Source organism: Tachypleus tridentatus, unplaced genomic scaffold, assembly GCF_004210375.1.
Source record: "Tachypleus tridentatus isolate NWPU-2018 unplaced genomic scaffold, ASM421037v1 Hic_cluster_1, whole genome shotgun sequence".
Taxonomy (NCBI): Eukaryota; Metazoa; Arthropoda; class Merostomata; order Xiphosura; family Limulidae; genus Tachypleus; species Tachypleus tridentatus.
In genome coordinates this window covers 30,009,890-30,030,838 of record NW_027467777.1, presented here as the reverse complement: position 1 = coordinate 30,030,838, position 20,949 = coordinate 30,009,890, and the positions used below count along the sequence as shown (strand labels likewise).

The 20,949-nt window shown below is 33.6% G+C and overlaps 1 protein-coding gene across 1 annotated transcript in view; it reads right to left on the bottom strand.

The window, feature by feature from the left end:
* The window catches only part of LOC143241619 (uncharacterized), a 51,223-nt gene that overhangs the window by 17,274 nt on the left and 13,000 nt on the right, over positions 1–20,949 (bottom strand). The window contains exons 7-14 of the mRNA XM_076484795.1: positions 19,194–19,448; positions 18,737–18,845; positions 17,507–17,582; positions 14,935–15,042; positions 13,964–14,027; positions 11,810–11,871; positions 5,522–5,649; positions 5,201–5,271 (exon numbers count right to left, since the gene is read on the bottom strand). Coding sequence (XP_076340910.1) covers positions 5,201–5,271; positions 5,522–5,649; positions 11,810–11,871; positions 13,964–14,027; positions 14,935–15,042; positions 17,507–17,582; positions 18,737–18,845; positions 19,194–19,448 — 873 coding nt within the window. The remainder of the gene's footprint in view (positions 1–5,200; positions 5,272–5,521; positions 5,650–11,809; positions 11,872–13,963; positions 14,028–14,934; positions 15,043–17,506; positions 17,583–18,736; positions 18,846–19,193; positions 19,449–20,949) is intronic.

Sequence of the window (20,949 nt, the reverse complement as noted above, 5' to 3'; positions counted from 1 at the left end):
AACATGTATATTTATAGTCTAGGGAATGTTTTAACCCATTCTAAACATGTTTATTTATAGACTAGGGAATGTTTTAACCCATTCTAAACACGTATATTTATAGTCTAGGGAATGTTTTAACCCACTCTAAACATGTTTATTTATAGTCTAGGGAATGTTTTAACCCACTCTAAACATGTTTATTTATAGTCTAGGGAATGTTTTAACCCACTCTAAACATATTTATTTATAGTCTAGGGAATGTTTTAACCCAGTCTAAACATATTTATTTATAGCCTAGGGAATGTTTTCACCCATTCTAAACATGTTTATTTATAGTCTAGGGAATGTTTACACACATTCTAAACATGTACATTTATAGTCTAGGGAATGTTTTAACCCACTCTAAACATATTTATTTATAGACTAGGGAATGTTTTAACCCACTCTAAACATGTTTATTTATAGACTAGGGAATGTTTTAACCCATTCTAAACATGTTTATTTATAGTCTAGGGAATGTTTTAACCCATTCTAAACATGTTTATTTATAGTCTAGGGAATGTTTTAACCCACTCTAAACATGTTTATTTATAGTCTAGGGAATGTTTTAACCCACTCTAAACATGTTTATTTATAGTCTAGGGAATGTTTTAACCCATTCTAAACATGTTTATTTATAGTCTAGGGAATGTTTACACCCATTCTAAACATGTATATTTATAGTCTAGGGAATGTTTTAACCCATTCTAAACATGTTTATTTATAGACTAGGGAATGTTTTAACCCACTCTAAACATGATTATTTATAGTCTAGGGAATGTTTTAACCCACTCTAAACATGTTTATTTATAGTCTAGGGAATGTTTTAACCCATTCTAAACATGTTTATTTATAGTCTAGGGAATGTTTACACCCATTCTAAACATGTATATTTATAGTCTAGGGAATGTTTTAACCCACTCTAAACATATTTAGTTATAGACTAGGGAATGTTTTAACCCATTCTAAACATGTTTATTTATAGTCTAGGGAATGTTTTAACCCACTCTAAACATATTTATTTATAGACTAGGGAATGTTTTAACCCACTCTAAACATGTTTATTTATAGTCTAGGGAATGTTTACACCCATTCTAAACATGTTTATTTATAGTCTAGGGAATGTTTACACCCATTCTAAACATGTTTATTTATAGACTAGGGAATGTTTTAACCCATTCTAAACATGTTTATTTATAGTCTAGTGAATGTTTTAACCCACTCTAAACATGTTTATTTATAGTCTAGGGAATGTTTTAACCCACTCTAAACATGTTTATTTATAGTCTAGGGAATGTTTTAACCCACTCTAAACATGTTTATTTATAGTCTAGGGAATGTTTTAAGCCACACTAAACATGTTTATTTATAGTTTGTAGAATGTTTAACCCACTCTAAATACGTTTATTTATATTGCGGGTTATGTTTAACCCTCTATCAAGCTATTTATTTATAGCTTGGGGAATCTTTAAACTCACTCTGACCAGTTTATTTATAGTCTAGGGAATGTTTTAACCCACTCTAAGTACATTTATTTATATTTTCATAACTTTGTGAATGTTTTGGAAGGTTAAAATATATAATAATAACTGTTACGATATTTAAGATCTGGGAGATTTCTAGGCTTATTATAAAAAACAAAGAAGCTAGGTTTTTGATACAGGTATAGTTTTCTTTCATTAAACATGAACCTGTGTTATTTTGCACAGGAGAAAACAGTAAATTGGATTATGGTATGTTCTTGATAGATGGCTGATTTGTACACAGCTTTTCAGTAGATGATTATGAGAAGTGAAATTTCTTGGATAATAATGACACACAGTGTCTTCTGAAAATAAAGTACCAGAATGTAATGTTCTCTATAGGTTTTAGGGTCCACACGTTTGAGAATACCACCTATAAAAACATTAAATTTAATGCATGTTACAAGTTCTGACACACTGGTTTGTCTTCTTTGGGTAAGACAGAAATTCAGACAGAAGTTCATGTCTACATCAACTTCTCTCAAGGGACTATGGGTAATATGACGTAACCATGGTGTGTTTCTATGTAATAAAAACATATTATGACAGAGTTATTACCTAAAGGAAGGTAAGAGAAGAGAGAGGTGTTATGTAAATAAATGTTGCCATATTTTGTTAGTGTTTTCTTTATTTCAGTGCTATTAAAAATATTTTGTTCTATTTTATGTTTGGGTTGGTAAAAGGACTTTTTTTTTTACAAATAATCTACAACATGTTAAGGTTTAGTTTTCATAATTTCCTCTATGCACCTGACTTTGGTTTCTGATACCGATGTCTCCTAGCTCAACGTGCTTATCTACATAAACAAACACTAAATGGTGTGTAAATTCTTTGTTACACGTTTTTTACACACAAGTATGAACTGATAATTCCAGTTACAATGTAAAACTAGTTGTCCATATATGAGGGCCTGTGAAAACCTCACCTTCCCAGTGGGTTGAATGAGTAAGCAAGGTGTATAGTAAAGCTCCTAAATGCTGAGAACTGATTTTATCTCCTGAAACCCATCTAATCCTAGAGTACAGTTTCCAACAGCTGAGGACTTATTGTAGCTCACGAAATCTGTCTAGTCCTAGAATACAATTCCCAATAGTTGATGACTTATTCCATCTCATGAAACCCATCTAATTCTAGAGTACAGTTCCCAACAGCTGAGAACTGATTCTAGCTCGTGAATCCTATTTAATCCTAGAATACAGTTCCCAATAGTTGAGAACTGATTCTAGCTCATGAATCCTATTTAGTCCTAGAATACAGTTCCCAATAGTTGAGAACTGATTCCTGAACATGAAACCTATTAAGGTTGATCTGTCACACAGGTTATGAACTGTAATGGATGGTTAACTCCAATGTTCTATGATAGATGGTTAACTCCCATGTTCTATGATAGATGGTTAACTCCCATGTTCTATGATAGATGGTTAACTCCCATGTTCTATGATAGATGGTTAACTCCAATGTTCTATGATAGATGGTTAACTCCCATGTTCTGTGATACATGGTTAACTCCCATGTTTTGTGATACATGGTTAACTCCAATGCTCTATGACAGATGGTTAACTCCCATGTTCTGTGATAGATGGTTAACTCCCATGTTCTATGATAGATGGTTAACTCCCATGTTCTATGATAGAAGGTCAACTCCCATGTTCTGTGATAGATGGCTAACTCCCATGTTCTGTGATAGATGGCTAACTCCCATGTTCTGTGGCAGATGGTTAACCCCCAGGTTTCTGTGATAGATGGCTAACTCCCATGTTCTATGATAGATGGTTAACTCCCATGTTCTGTGAAAAGATGGCTAACCATGAACTTACCTCCCCTGTACTGTAGTTTATAACATCACTTTGAAAACCATGTTCCTACACAACAAAATGGTTTTTAACATTTATTAACACAGAACATGCACGGAAATTATCACAAAGATACTAAAACATTTTGGCAAGGTTTCTGACTTTTTACAATGTTTCTAGCTATAATTAAGTCATCCATTTTGAGTGTGATGCTGTATAGATTTCATTATTACAGTTAAGAAACACTGAACTAAATGTCCAAGAAATATTGATATTATCATACCATTATAAAAACTTAAACAAGATATTAAAGCTAATGGCTGAACAAACATTTGATGTTGTTCTTTTGAAACACATGGCATTAGACTGACATCCTGCCACCTGGCTAATGTTCTCTGAACTTTAAATAAATTACATGTGGCACATTAAAGTGTAACGTATAAAATAAAATATATTCATATTTTTGGTCACATGGAATGTTCGTAAACATGTAATACAACATTAACTTGAGTTCTTGTAAACAAGTTTCAATCACTCCAAATAAGCTAAACCATGGAAGACAACACCAACTGAACTCATAATGATTTTTGGGAGCCTGAATACTCATGTGAGACAACATTGAATGAACCGAGTCATTACAGATTTCAAACACTTGGAATTATCTAAGCCATGTGATATAACACTAAGTGATCTAAACAACGCGAGACCACACTGAATGGTCTCAAGCACGCGAGACCACACTAAATGATCTCAAGCACGCGAGACCACACTAAATGGTCTCAAGCACGCGAGACCACACTAAATGGTCTCAAGCACGCGAGACCACACTAAATGGTCTCAAGCACGCGAGACCACACTAAATGGTCTCAAGCACGCGAGACCACACTAAATGGTCTCAAGCACGCGAGACCACACTAAATGGTCTCAAGCACGCGAGACCACAGTAAATGATCTCAAGCACGCGACACCACACTAAATGATTTCAAGGACGAAAGACCACACTAAATGATGTCAAGCACGAGAGACCACACTAAATGGTCTCAAGCACGCGAGACCACACTAAATGATCTCAAGCACGCGAGACCACACTAAATGATCTCAAGCACGCGAGACCACACTAAATGATCTCAAGCACGCAAGACCACACTAAATCATCTAAACCATGTGACACAACACCAAATGATGTAAACCGCGTGACACAACACCAAATGATGTAAACCGCGTGACACAACACCAAATGATGTAAACCGCGTGACACAACACCAAATGATGTAAACCGCGTGACACAACACCAAATGATGTAAACCGCGTGACACAACACCAAATGATGTAAACCGCGTGACACAACACCAAATGATGTAAACCGCGTGACACAACACCAAATGATGTAAACCGCGTGACACAACACCAAATGATCTAAACCGCGTGACACAACACCAAATGATCTAAACCGCGTGACACAACACCAAATGATCTGAACCTCGTGACACAACACCAAATGATCTGAACCTCGTGACACAACACCAAATGATCTGAACCTCGTGACACAACACCAAATGATCTAAACCTCGTGACACAACACCAAATGATCTGAACCGCGTGACACAACACCAAATGATCTAAACCACGTGACACAACACCAAATGATCTAAACCACGTGACACAACACCAAATGATCTAAACCACGTGACACAACACTAAATGATCCAATCCATGTGACACAACACTAAATGATCTAATCCATGTGACACAACACTAAATGATCTAAACCATGTGACACAACACTAAATGATCTAAACCACGTGACACAACACTAAATGATCTAAACCATGTGACACAACACTAATATGTCTAATAACTTACTTTTTTAGCCTGACAATATTCCTTATGTGTTACTTCGGCCAAAGCATATAATTTCCGGGAATCTGGAGTCACTAAAAAAGAAGAATTTTTACACATTATTTTATAAAGCATTAATTTCTTGCATTCAACATGTCACTCGGGGAATGGGCCTTTCTCCCTTTACTCATGTTTTACACATATAAATATAAAAAATGTTGCACATTCAACCAATATAAATAATATCAAGGTTTTCTTAGGTCACTCATGGATTATATGAAAGATTTAAAAATTATGAAACCAATAAGAAAGACATTCGTTGCTTTTCCTATCATAGTTACAAACCTGACTTTAACCCTAAGGCTTCCATGCAGTCAGTGTTGAGGAAATGAAGAACAGGACCCAAGTAGAAAGCCAAGTAATTTTCATACCTATCATCGTAGCGTAGGAGAATTATGTCTCCAATATTACATCTGGAAAATAACCAAAGTTAGGTAGATCTAATATCATAATATATACCTATATGATGCCAATACAACTTAGTAACAGAAAAGAAACCTAAACTCTGTCATGGCTGTAATGTAAAACTGACTACCAGTCTTTACAAAGTGACTCTGTCATGGCTGTAATGTAAGACTGACCATCAGTCTTTACAGAGCGACTCTGTCATGGCTGTAATGTAAGACTGACCACCAGTCTTTACAAAGCGACTCTGTCATGGCTGTAATGTAAGACTGACCACCAGTCTTTACAAAGCGACTCTGTCATGGCTGTAATGTAAGACTGACCATCAGTCTTTACAAAGCGACTCTGTCATGGCTGTAATGTAAGACTGACCACCAGTCTTTACAAAGCGACTCTGTCATGGCTGTAATGTAAGACTGACCACAAGTCTTTACAAAGCGACTCTGTCATGGCTGTAATGTAAAACTGACTACCAGTCTTTACAAAGCGACTCTGTCATGGCTGTAATGTAAGACTGACCATCAGTCTTTACAAAGCGACTCTGTCATGGCTGTAATGTAAGACTGACCATCAGTCTTTACAAAGCGACTCTGTCATGGCTGTAATGTAAAACTGACCATCAGCCTTTACAAAGCGACTCTGTCATGGCTGTAATATAAAACAGACCATCAGTCCTTACAAAGCGACTCTGACATGGCTGTAATATAAAACTGACCATCAGTCTTTACAAAGTGATTCTGTCATGGCTGTAATGTAAAACTGACCATCAGTCTTTACAAAGTGATTCTGTCATGGCTGTAATGTAAAACTGACCATCAGTCTTTACAAAGTGACTCTGTCATGGCTGTAATGTAAAACTGACCATCAGTCTTTACAAAGTGACTCTGTCATGGCTGTAATGTAAAACTGACCATCAGTCTTTACAAAGCGACTCTGTCATGGCTGTAATGTAAAACTGACCATCAGTCTTTACAAAGCGACTCTGTCATGGCTGTAATGTAAAACTGACCATCAGTCTTTACAAAGCGACTCTATCATGGCTGTAATGTAAAACTGACCATCAGTCTTTACAAAGTTTACTCTGTCATGGCTGTAATGTAAAACTGACCATCAGTCTTTACAAAGCGACTCTGTCATGGCTGTAGTGTAAAACTGACCATCAGTCTTTATAAAGTGACTCTATTATGGCTGTAATATAAAACTGACCATCAGTCTTTACAAAGTGACTCTGCCATGGCTGTAATATAAAACTGACCATCAGTCTTTACAAAGTTACTCTGTCATGGCTATCTTTGTAGAGTAATATTTTACAATATACAGTCCTATCTCAATTATTATATATATATGTAGATTATTACTATTTAAAAATAAATTATTAAACTTGTATTTCTTAAAATATAAAACAATAAATAAATAACTAAAGCAAACAATTATCTCTTCTAGTTATGACCTTTGAACTTGGTTGTTGGTGGACATAGATTGCTACACCTTTCAAACTTTCGTGCATGGAAAATACAAAACAAAATTTTTTTTGGATTTTACAAATAAAGTGGAATAACCAAAAGTAACCACACCATAGAACTCCACTATAATTTATTAAGCTTACACCGACACCACAGAACTCCACTGTAACTTATTAACTTACTAACTAAGCTGTAGTTAGGTCTAAAACAAATATGAATCTTGGAGCAGATTAAAGACCTAATAATCAGTGATGTCGAGAAAACACACTTGAAGAGAAATATATTTTTAAAAATGACTCGTTTGGGTTGAGAAAATTTTTTACATAGAGGAATGAACAACGTTTCGACCTTCTTCGGTCATCGTCAGGTTCACAAAGAAAGAAAGAGGTAACTGACCGGAAGTTGACCACATGTTTGGATGGGGTTGTGTAACTGAGTGTCGGAATGTATAGGGCGGTGTTAGATGTTTGAATATATAATTTTATGTTATTTATTATTTTTAATATAGGTATAAAGGCGTTCCTTTATATTGGTTTATTTTGGGTTTACGTTGTTGTATAAGTAAGGCTTCATTAATTTTGCATTTGTTTATGTTTGTTTCTTTATTTAGTATTTGAGTGTTTTCTATAGTTATGTTGTGTTTATTTGACTTGCAGTGTTCGAAAACGTGTGGAGGTGACTTTTTATGTTCTTTGAATCTGGTTTCCATTTTTCTACTTGTTTCTCCAATATAGAAGTCATGGCAGTTATCACATTGTATTTTATAACTAATGTTGGTGTGGTGTTTGTCAGTGTAGTTTTTACATAGTATAGACCTCAGTTTTGTGCCTGGTTTTTGAATAAATTTGGTATTAACTGGAATGTCATATTTTGTCACTAGTTTTTGCCAAATGTTGGTTATTGTTCAGCTGATGTCGGAATTATATGGTATGCAGCAGTATATGGTTTCGTGATTTTTTGATTCGTGAGATATATTTACTCTTGTTGGTTGATTTTGCTTTCTGTCTAGGCGTGTGTGTATAATGTTTTCTACAATTTGTGGAAGAAACTTATTGATGTTGATGAAGTATTGTTTTATTTTGTCTAATTCATCGTTAATTTTATCTGGTGAACATAGTTTTATGGCTGTGTTTATTTGGTTTCTTAGTATGTTGAGTTTTTGTTTTGTTTCATGTGCTGAGTCCCAAGGAATGTATAGTCGAGTATGGGTGATTTTTCGGTAGATTTCTGTTTTGAATTGTGTGTCAGTTATTGTAATTTTGAGGTTAAGAAATGATATTTGATTGCTTTCTTCCTGTTCACATGTGAAGGTAATGTTGGGATGTATAGAGTTAATGTGATTGAAAAAATTAAGTGTGTGTTCTGTAGATGTGAATCCCGCAACCGTGTCATCTACATATCTGTACCAGTATAGTGGTGGATGTAATGCTGTGTTAATTGCTTGTGTTTCAACTTGTGTCATAAAAATATTGGCTAGAACTGGTGATACTGGGTTGCCCATGCTCAGGCCATTTGTTTGTATATAGTTTTGGTTGTTGAACATGAAGTTTGTCTTTATCGTGGTGAATTCTATGATACTTGCTAATTGGTTGCTGTCTATAGTTGGGTTAGGGTTTCCGGATATAGAGTTCTAAGGCTATCTTGCAGGCTTCAGTGGTTGGAATTTCTGTAAAGAGGGATGTAACTTCGAAACTGGCCATTAAGGCTTTTTGATTAAGTTGAGTTAGATTAGACTTGTAATTAAAAGTCTTTGATGAATGAGCTGGCTGATGTTACATATTTGGAGAATGCCCATGCTATGTATTTACCAAGATTGTAATTAAACGATTCATATGTGGACATTATTGGTCGTAATGGATAATCTGGTTTATGAGGGTTGGGGATGCCGTATATTTGTTGTGTGCGTGAGTCGGTTTTACGTAGGTAGGAATAAAGTGTTTGTGAAATTGTGTTGGCTTTTTTCATTTGTAGTAGTAATTTGTTTAGTTGCGTCTCGTGTGTCTTTGTTGGATTTGTGTGTATTGGTTTAAATTTGTTCATATCTGATAGGATGTTATTCATTTTTTGGATGTATTTATTCATATTCATTATGACTATAGTGTTTCCTTTATTTGCTTTTAGAATTTTAATATGTTTGTCTTGTTTTAAGTTTTTGTAATTAATGTCTCTTTTTGTAAGATTGTTTTTTAGTTTTCTGTTTTGTGAAATTATGTTGATGGTTTTGTGAGAAAGTTCTTTGAAAAAATCGTTTCAGATGTTGTTTTTAGGTGTTTCTGGAAAATGTAAATTTTTTAATTTTACCTGGGAAGTTTGGCTGTTGGATGTCAATAAAATTATCTAAGTTGTCTTCTTTCTGTTGGTTGTTTCCTTGTTTTTGTTTTCTGTAGAAAGTATCACAAGTCTCCTAGCTAGATCTTCTAAACATGTTTTTATTTCTATGGTTGGAATGTACCTTGGTGCTATTGTGAAGTTGAGTCCTTTGTTAAGTAGATGTCTGTGTTTAATTGTCGGTTGGATCTGTTAATTATGAGGTTAGTCAATGGTTTGTCATGGTGTCTTTTCTGTTGTTTGTATCTTAGTTTCTCCAGTTTTTTTGTTGTGGCAGATCTTTTTGTCTCTGTCGTTCTTAGTATTGATTTGGTTTATGTTTCATTGTACAAGTCCGTAAATCTCTGGTTTAATGAAGCATGCCAGTTGATGGTCTAGGTACATTTTTTGTTTTTGTAAATCATGTAGTTCTTTGTATTTGTGTTCAACATGGCTTTAAGTAGTTTTTTCTGTAAATTTTGGATAATGTTCGTGTATTTATTAAAATGTTTTGATAGTTTTACCTTTACAAAATCAGAGGTTAGTTGTTCCTTTCTACATTGGTGAATGAAATAGATGTCATTTCCTCTATTGATAAATCTTTGGTTTAAGTTTCTTAACGATCATATGAGTGTTCACATCTACTGAACACACACTTAATTTTTTCAATCACATTAACTCTATACATCCCAACATTAACTTCACATGTGAACAGGAAGAAAGCAATCAAATATCGTTTCTTAATCTCAAAAATACAAGAACTGATACACAATTTAAAACAGAAATCCACCGAAAAATCACCCATACTGGACTATACATTCCTTGGGACTCAGCACATGAATCAAAACAAAAACTCAACATACTAAGAAACCAAATAAACACAGCCATAAAACTATGCTCACCTGATAAAATTAACGATGAATTAGACAAAATAAAACAATACTTCATCAACATCAATAAGTTTCCTCCACAAATCGTAGAAAACATTATACGCACACACCTAGACAGAAAGCAAAATCAACCAACAAGAGTAAATATATCTCACGAATCAAAAAATCACGAAACCATATACTGCTGTATACCATATATTCCTGACAACAGCAGAAAAATAACCAACATTTGGCAAAAACTAGTAACAAAATATGACATTCCAGTTTATACCAAATTTATTCAAAAACCAGGCACAAAACTAAGGTCTATACTATGTAAAAACTACACTGACAAACACCACACCAACATTATTTATAAAATACAATGTGATAACTGCCACGACTTCTACACTGGAGAAACAAGTAGAAAAATGGAAACCAGATTCAAAGAACATAAAAAGTCACCTTCACACGTTTTCGAACACTGCAAGTCAAATAAACACAACATAACCATAGAAAACACTCAAACACTAAATAAAGAAACAAACATAAACAAACGCAAAAATTAAAGAAGCCTTACTTATACAACAACTTAAACCCAAAATAAACCAATACAAAGGAACACCTTTATACCTATATTAAAAATAATAAATAACATAAAATTATATATTCAAATATCTAACACTGCCCTCTACATTCCGACACACAGTTACACAACCCCTTCCAAACATGTGGTCAACTTCCGGTCAGTTACCTCTTTATTTCTTTGTGAACCTCACGATGACTGAAGAAGGTCGAAACGTTGTTCGCTCCTCTACGTAAAAATTTTCTCAACCCAAGTGAACTGTTTTTACAAACAGAATAAAGACCTACTTTCTTGAAATATTGGTTTGAACGAATGTAGTAACCTTATAACAGATTAAAACATTAGACAGACATTCTAAGCTTTTGGTTGGTTATTCACATATAATATAGTAAAGTAAATGTATATTAGAGACCATTTCCAAAATTGGAAAGAGGTGAACAGATCCACCGTGTCTGACTCGGTACATGAATCATATCTCAGCAGAATAAAAAGATATGAGGTTCTTATTTTATATTCTAACTTGTTGTTATTAGTAATTTGAGGTACTGGTTTGTACAAAACCACAGATTTGGTATTTTGACACCACAAATATCTAATTTCAAACAGTGCTACATTCAACATATCATGTGACTCACTATTTATGTGTTGTTTCAATATTTACTTTTAAATTAACAAATTAAATCATATATAGCATTAAAGTTTATAATCTATATGGTCAAACCAAACTTACTCATACACATTCAAAATTTTGAATGCAAGTCAATAAATGTGATGACATGTCCTCTGAACCTTGACCCATCAACGAAAGGGTTAAGTGGTTTATTATATTTATAAAACACCTGTGTTTTTCACAATTCTACTCACATCCTTAAGAGAAGTCAATACTTACATTAGAACTGAAACTTTATCTAAGTGTCCTAGAGCTTAAGAAGTCAATACTTACGTTAGAACTGAAACTTTATCTAAGTGTCCTAGAGCTTGACTTTCTGCTGGTTTCATCTGCTCCTATATATATACATATATAAAATATAAGAAATGTTTTCTTCTCAACGTCACTTTGCTTTGCGAGTAAAGCCTTCATTAGCCATTAAGGTTTTTCTTCTTAGTCTGAGGGTAGTCATACATAACAAAGTTTATTTTAATTTGTAAAACTTCACTGAAATCAAAACATTAATATTTTCTCTGGCACATTTTAAATTTTTTCCAGAGCCAGTTTGATGTTAAAATTTTGAAAGATTTCTTTCTCTGAATGCCTCACACAATTACTTGTGATCAAAGGAAACGCATTATAAATAAGTTTGTAATGAAACTTGTTTAAATAATAGAGTTGATAATCTTATGAGATATTGTTTTACAGTTTCATAGATGGTGAAGGAAATACAACATTGTTTTACAGTTTCACAGATGGTGAAGGAAATACAACAACATTGTTTTACAGTTTCACAGATGGTGAAGGAAATACAATAACATCCTAAGCAAAGATTTAGTTTTGCTATTAGTTTTAAATGTGATCCAACTGAAGTATGTTTGAAAATCACATTTACTTAGAAATTTCACATCTAAGAATAATAATTCTCTTAAGAAAAAGGGACCAGTTGCTCTTACCTAATGTTACAGAACTCTCTGTCTGGTAGAATGGTATGTGTGATAATACTTTACTGGTGGTAATAGTTATTGCATTACATTTACAATATCAACAGTTATCTCAGGAGCCTTATTGAACATTCTCTTTAAAAATGTGATAGCTCTATGCAGTTTTAGACTTATGAATCAGGATGAAGACTTAGTCTGTCTACTGAATCAGGGTGATGACTGAACAGTTTTGGATTTATTGGTCTTTTTTCAGATATTTGTGGAAAGCTATTCAGGAGCTATCTGCACTACTGGTTCTTAATTTTGAGCTGATATACTAGAGGAAAGATAGCGAGTCACATACACCCATCATCAATGCTTTAGCTGCTGTTGTCTGTCCCTCAGAATCATTCTTATAATGTATTCACAGACTCAGGGTGTACAATGTGGTCACAACTAAAAAGAAAACTTACAACAAAGAGCTAATGTTTCATAGCATACTATTGTTTCCTTACAATGTTCCATTGTACACTAACGTTTCCTTACAGCGTTCCATTGTATACTAACGTTTCCTTACAGCGTTCCATTGTATACTAACATTTCCTTATAGCGTTCCATTGTATACTAACATTTCCTTATAGCGTTCCATTGTATACTAACATTTCCTTATAGCGTTCCATTGCATACTAACGTTTCCTTACAGCGTTCCATTGTACACTAACGTTTCCTTACAGCGTTCCATTGTACACTAACGTTTCCTTACAGCGTTCCATTGTATACTAACGTTTCCTTATAGCGTTCCATTGTATACTAACGCTTTCCTTACAGCGCCCATTGTATACTAACATTTCCTTATAGCGCTCCATTGTATACTAACGTTTCCTTACAGCGTTCCATTGTATACTAACATTTCCTTAGAGCATTCCATTGTATACTAACATTTCCTTATAGCGTTCCATTGTATACTAACATTTCCTTATAGCGTTCCATTGCATACTAACGTTTCCTTACAGCGTTCCATTGTATACTAACGTTTCCTTACAGCGTTCCATTGTACACTAACGTTTCTTTACAACATTCCATTGTACAGTAACGTTTCTTTACAACGTTCCATTGTACAGTAATGTTTCTTTACAACGTTCCATTGTACACTAATGTTTCTTTACAACGTTCCATTGTACACTAACGTTTCTTTACAACGTTCCATTGTACAGGAACGTTTCTTTACAACGTTCCATTGTACAGGAACGTTTCTTTACAATGTTCTATTGTATACTAATGTTGCCTTACAATGTTACACTGTACACTAATGTTTCTTTGCAATGTTCCATTGTATTTCAATAGAACTACTTACAAAATCAAAACAAAAGGTGAGAGAAACCTAATGAAAGTAGTATTAGCTAAATGTAGTTACAAGAGTATGTATGCACAGTGGAGCTTTAGATGAATGGATATGTCAATAAAGTGCATGGTCTAAGTAAAAACAGTTATGTGAACAGAAATGTACAAAATTTCACACACTCACATGTAGTGATTTTGTCCCAGTCCAGGCCTGGTTTTCACTTGCTGTTTCTTCCAATACAGCTTCTCTGCAGTTAATAAAAATTAGTTTAGAGACATAACTCTGAGACAGTTTATCTAAGATATAACAATTACTTTTTATCCATAATTAAAGTTTAATAAAAGAAAAAAAATTTCAAACACTTAAAACCTTACAGTACAATAATGTACAACCTGGTAACCTTCTGTCATTAAAGAATGTACAACATGGTAACATTCCATCATTAAATAATGTATAACATGCTAACCTTCCATCATTAAATAATGTACAACATGGTACCAAAGTCTTTATAGACTTAACAATATGGTACCAAAGGGACCTATCTTTACAGACTGTACAAAATGGTACCATAGAAACCTATATTTAAAGAATGTTCATGGTACCAAAGGGACCTATCTTTACAGACTGTACAACATGGTACCAAAGGGACCTATTTTTACAGACTGTATAAGATGGTACCAAAGGGATCTATCTTTACAGACTGTACAAGATGGTACCAAAGGGATCTATCTTTACAGACTGTACAAGATGGTACCAAAGGGATCTATCTTTACAGACTGTACAAGATGGTACCAAAGGGATCTATCTTTACAGACTGTACAACATGGTACCATAGAAACCTATCTTTAAAGAATGTACATGGTACCAAAGGGACCTATTTCTACAGACTGCACAACATGGTACCAAAGGGACCTATCCTTATGTCTATCCAATCTAAAGTTTTTATGAGGAATTCAGTGTACTAGTTTCTATAACATTTGGTAAAACTAAAACATATCCCTACAGAAGAAGTGTATATTTAAAGATAATTAGACGACTGGTTATAAGTTTGATAGCTATTTCAGAATTACTGGCAGTAACAGAAAACAAGAAAAAGAAATCTAATGCTTTAAAAACCTGTGCATCTGACAAATAGTTTAGTCCCAAATACTTACAACGTGGATGATGCACCTGCAACAACATCCCATTGTTGTACGTGTCTACTTTCAGAAAATCTCGTTCTTGTTTCTAAAAGTTCATTCTGGAATTTCATTTTTTCTTCCCTGTATGTGATTCTTAAATATTGTATGAATCAAACATGCAACAATAGAAAGTAAATAGAGAAACAGCAAAGAATTTAACATTTTTAAAACAATGTTAACCAATGATGGTTTAAATACAGAGTTATATTAAAATTATGTGCCATGTGTCATGTGTTGTACATATTCTAAAGAGTGTGTGTATACATGTAGTTTATTGTTATGTATTCTGCAAGATCTATACATATAGTTTGTGTATTATCTAGAATATATACATATAATTTATTGTACATATCCTTACGATATATATATATACATATATACATACACACACATATAATTTGTTGTATGTATCCTATACAATATATATAATTTGTTGTACGTATCCTGTAGAATCTATACATATAATTTGTTGTATGTATCCTGTACGATATGTATACGTGTGTATATATATGTGTATACATATAATTTACTATACGTATCCTGTATGATGTAAAGTTAAACAGTAGTTTAGGAATAACATCTTAGGACAGTACTTTAAATATACACCTAGTAAAACATCACATAACTACAAGTTAGATCTATCAGTACTAGTTAGTACAACAGCTTTGTTTGTGTGTAACATGAATCTGTATAGTAATATAAACATCACATAACTACAAGTTAGATCTATCAGTACTAGTTAGTACAACAGCTTTGTTTGTGTGTAACATGATCTGTATAGTAATATAAAACATCATATAATTACAAGTTAGATCTATCAGTACTAGTTAGTACAACAGCTTTGTTTGTGTGTAACATGATCTGTATAGTAATATAAACATTACATAACTACAAGTTAGATCTATCAGTACTAGTTAGTACAACAGCTTTGTTTGTGTGTAACATGATCTCTATTGTAATATAAAACATCACACAACTTCAACTTAGATCTATCAGTACTAGTTAGTACAACAGCTTTGTTTGTGTGTAACATGATCTGTATTGTAATATAAAACATCACATAACTTCAAGTTAGATCTATCAGTACTAGTTAGTACAACAGCTTTGTTTGTGTGTAACATGATCTGTATTGTAATATAAAACATCACATAACTTCAAGTTAGATCTATCAGTATTAGTTAGTACAACAGCTTTGTTTGTGTGTAACATGATCTGTATAGTAATATAAAACATCACATAACTTCAAGTTAGATCTATCAGTACTAGTTAGTACAACAGCTTTGTTTGTGTGTAACATGAATCTGTATAGTAATATAAAACATCACACAACTTCAAGTTAGATCTATCAGTACTAGTTAGTACAACAGCTTTGTCTGTGTGTAACATGAATCTGTATAGTAATATAAAACATCACATAACCTCAAGTTAGATCTATCAGTACTAGAAAGTACAACAGCTTTGTTTGTGTGTAACATGGATCTGTATTGTAATATAAAACATCACATAACCTCAAGTTAGATCTATCAGTACTAGAAAGTACAACAGCTTTGTTTGTGTGTAACATGAATCTGTATTGTAATATAAAACATCACATAACCTCAAGTTAGATCTATCAGTACTATAAAGTACAACAGCTTTGTTTGTGTGTAACATGAATCTGTATTGTAATATAAAACATCACACAACTTCAAGTTAGATCTATCAGTACTAGTTAGTACAACAGTTTTGTTTAGTTGTAATACAAAGTATAATGATTCTGTAAGTTCCACATGTTGTATTTAATTCTTGTAAAAAATAAAACACAGTTGCAATTCCTTTTTATACAAAATTACACCATGGATGAATTTTCACTTTATATCATTTAAAATGTCTACAAGAATAAAGCAGCATTGTAATTCCTGCCAAACTTTCTTTATATGACAATTTATTTAAAAAAAACAACAACTGTAATCAAAATATAATGTCCACAGTTGACGTGGTAATGGTGAAAAAGAATCAACCTCTATTTGTTGTCTTGTTCTAAATTTATACACTGCACTGAGAGTTTGCCCTAATATAGTTGTTCTTTAACTACACTTGTTCTGTAAGTTTGTTTACTACACAGCAGGGTAGCTGCACTCTGTCCACCACTGAAAACTGAACCCTAGATTGTATTGTTGTAAATCTGTAAACTTATTACTGGCCCACCAGGGAAGTATTTTGTACAGTTTAACTACACTATAGGTTATACATTCACTAAGGGGAATCTAACCTTGGATTTTAACATTGCTAGTCCACAAACTTACCACTGACCCACACTGGAGTAAGAGCAAACACTCCTGTGGATATCATAGTGCAGGCTAGTAGTGAGTTTCGCACCTCTTACTGGACTGTCAGATTGAAAACAACTAATATTTTGTACAATGTGAGAGTTTTGTGTTAAAAATGTTATTAATAAGTAAACATATTAACCTATTGGCTCATTCTTACCTATTCTCAATGTGAGAGTTTTGTGTTAAAAATGTTATTAATAAGTAAACATATTAACCTATTGGCTCATTCTTACCTATTCTCTTTTTCCAGTAGCTGTCCTTCACCAGACGTAACATCAAGTCTTTCTTGAACTATACTTTCTAGCCTTTCTTTAATTAAAACCAGAAAACATAAACACGTTAATCTTTGAGAAGCATCTTACAGTATAAGCAGAAAGCACCTTGTTAAGTTTAAATGAGATGAAATAGTCACACATTTAACAATATACATTACGTGCATTTCTAAATATATATTAAACTGAAACATAGATAGTGAAACAACATTGATAGACTTGAAGAGACAATGTAGCAAGGATGTCTTGAGTCAGTAAGCACGGGTGTCTCGAGTCAGTAAGCACGGGTGTCTCGAGTCAGTAAGCACAGGTGTCTCGAGTCAGTAAGCACGGGTGTCTCGAGTCAGTCACTAAACTGGTGCTTGATATTTTTTGTGAAGATGGTAATAAGTTTACTTTTGCTGTCTCGAGTGGAAGATGTAATAGGTAGCAAGCAGTTGGTAATATAGTAGCAGTTGGTAATATGTAGCAGTATATGGTAACGTAATAAGTAGTTTCTAGCATGTAGTAGGAAGTTGGTAACATGTTGTACATAGTTTCTAATACATATTAGGTAGTTGGTAAGATGTGGTATGTAGTTTCTAATATGTAGTAGGCAGTTGGTAACATGTGGTATGTAGTTTCTAATACATAATAGATAACTGCTAACCATTAATGTTGAACTGCATTCATACAAGTCTTGACTACTCTAGAGAATAATTCAGTTCCCCAAGTTCTACTAAAAATCAAAATAAGTGAAACTGCTTGACCATTAACCTGAAAACTGTATCTTTGTATCCCCCCCTTGTAAGTTTAATTTGTTTATTGTCTAGGGTTTCCAGAATGCAAAATTCACACATAAGCACACTTACATTGTTCTTAACTGAGGTTCTCAGGACACAAAATTCACACATAAGTACACTTATGTTGTTATTATCTAGGGTTCCCAGGACACGAAATTCACTCATAAGTACACTTATGTTGCTATTATCTAGGGTCCCCAGGACACGAAATTCACACATAAGTACACTTACATTACTATTAACTGAGGTTCTCAGGACACAAAATTCACACATAAGTACACTTACATTATTATTAACTGAGGTTCTCAGGATACAAAATTCACACATAAGTACACTTACATTATTATTAACTGAGGTTCTCAGGACACAAAATTCACACATAAGTACACTTATGCTGTTCAAGCGTTACCTTTTTCTTGCCGTAGCTGCATAACTAGTTCTGCTTTCTCTTTCTGCAGAGATTCCACAATATAATCTTTTTCCCTACTGACTTGTTCCACTGCCTGATTAAATGTTACCTGAGAGATACAAAGTTTATATACAAAACACATTAATCTCAGGACATGCTGCACTAGTGTAACAGTAATACATTTATTCTCTTATGTTGTGGTTCAAAATATCACCTTAAAACCAGAACACAATATGAACAACACAAAAATATCTTAACAAGCAGAGGGAACAATAAGTTAAACGTGTTTGTAGACACAGTGGAAGTTTAAGAAAAAGAAACCTGAAAAGTCACTTACAGTGACCTCAAAAACAAATCCCTGTGATGACACAAAACATTTAAAGTACAATAAGTGGTATTGAGTCAAATTACATCTATAGCTACATATTATAATGTTAAAACCCTATACAAAACGTACCTGCTTTTCTGCATGTATTCTAGCTTTTAGGCCTTCACAGTGATCCTTATGTTCTCTGCTGAGCCTCGCTGCAAGTTCTGCCATCTGGTTTTCATATTTATCAGCAAGTTCTTCCACAGTTGACTGCAGTTTTGTCTCCCATATCTGTTTTTCTGTCTCTCTTGCTTCTGCAATGAGTTGTTCCTTATCAATTTCGACCTGGTGCTGAAGGTTTGTAAGAATTCCTTCACATGTATTAAGTTCTGTCTCGTCTTTCTAGGGAAGAAACAACAAACCAAGGATATAGTGGAACAATTTCTCTCAAGTTTTGAATATTAGCAGCTTTAAATGAAACTCATCCTCTGTACTTCCTCATTACGATTTTTAAAGAATGATCTTACACCTTCCTAAACTGAGGTATTCAGGGACAATATTATTTAGTTTTAAAGAATGATCTTACACCTTCCTAAACTGAGGTATTCAGGAACAGTATTATTTAGTTTTTAAAGAAAGATCTTACACCTTCCTAAACTGAGGTATTCAGGAACAGTATTATTTAGTTTTTAAAGAAAGATCTTACACCTTCCTAAACTGAGGTATTCAGGAACAGTATTATTTAGTTTTTAAAGAAAGATCTTACACCTTCCTAAACTGAGTTATTCAGGGACAGTATTATTTAGTTTTTAATGAAAGATCTCACACCTTCCTAAACTGAGGTATTCAGGGACAATATTATTTAGTTTTAAAGAATGATCTTACACCTTCCTAAACTTCAGGGACAGTATTATTTAGTTTTTAAAGAAAGATCTTACACCTTCCTAAACTGAGGTATTCAGGGACAGTATTATTTAGTTTTTAAAGAAAGATCTTACACCTTCCTAAACTGAGGTATTCAGGGACAGTATTATTTAGTTTTAAAGAAAGATCTTACACCTTCCTAAACTTCAGGGACAGTATTATTTAGTTTTTAAAGAATGATCTTACACATTCCTAAACGGAGGTATTCAGGGACAGTATTATTTAGTTTTTAAAGAAATATGTTACACCTTCCTAAACTTCAGGGACAGTATTGTTTCCCTTTAACCTGCACAAAGAGATGTTAAATTTTTGATAATATTGGTAGTTAATGGTAATTTTAGTGATTGTTGCTTCAAGGAAAGGTCAAGATGAATGACATCAGAGGTCAGGACGATGTCAACGTGGGTAAGCTTGATGACAAGAAGCACGTCGACAGTGTTAATACAAAATATGTCACAGTGAACGCTCCCATTAACAAGATCATCAAGCAGATGGGATCAGAAAATCCAAAACTGCTAGGAAGTTTGATGTGAGGTAAATGGGAAATCCCTTAAAAAGCACACTTTCACAGGACAGGCACTGAACAATCTACCTGTCCTATGCCCCAATCAATCAGTTTTATTTACAAACTAAAACACATGTCAGGCTAGAAATGCTACAAGCCATTGTCTAAACTGATGTGAGACAGATCTTTAAAAGAGAATTTACTGAGAAATCAACTTAGAATTGGATCTATTGTGTTGGGTTACTTTTAGACAGGAATCCTACAAAGTTGTAACAAGTATGTCCTTGGAGAACTCAGTTTTCAAGGGGCACCAATAATCACCAATTTCAGGATGATCTGGAGAATATCCTTTATAATCAGAAACGATGAAAATGGATGAGAAGTTCCTGATGCTCTGGGGTCATTATTTTTAGAGAAACTGTACATGGAACTGAAGTAACTGGTGTAGTGAGGAACCATATGTATGGATACACA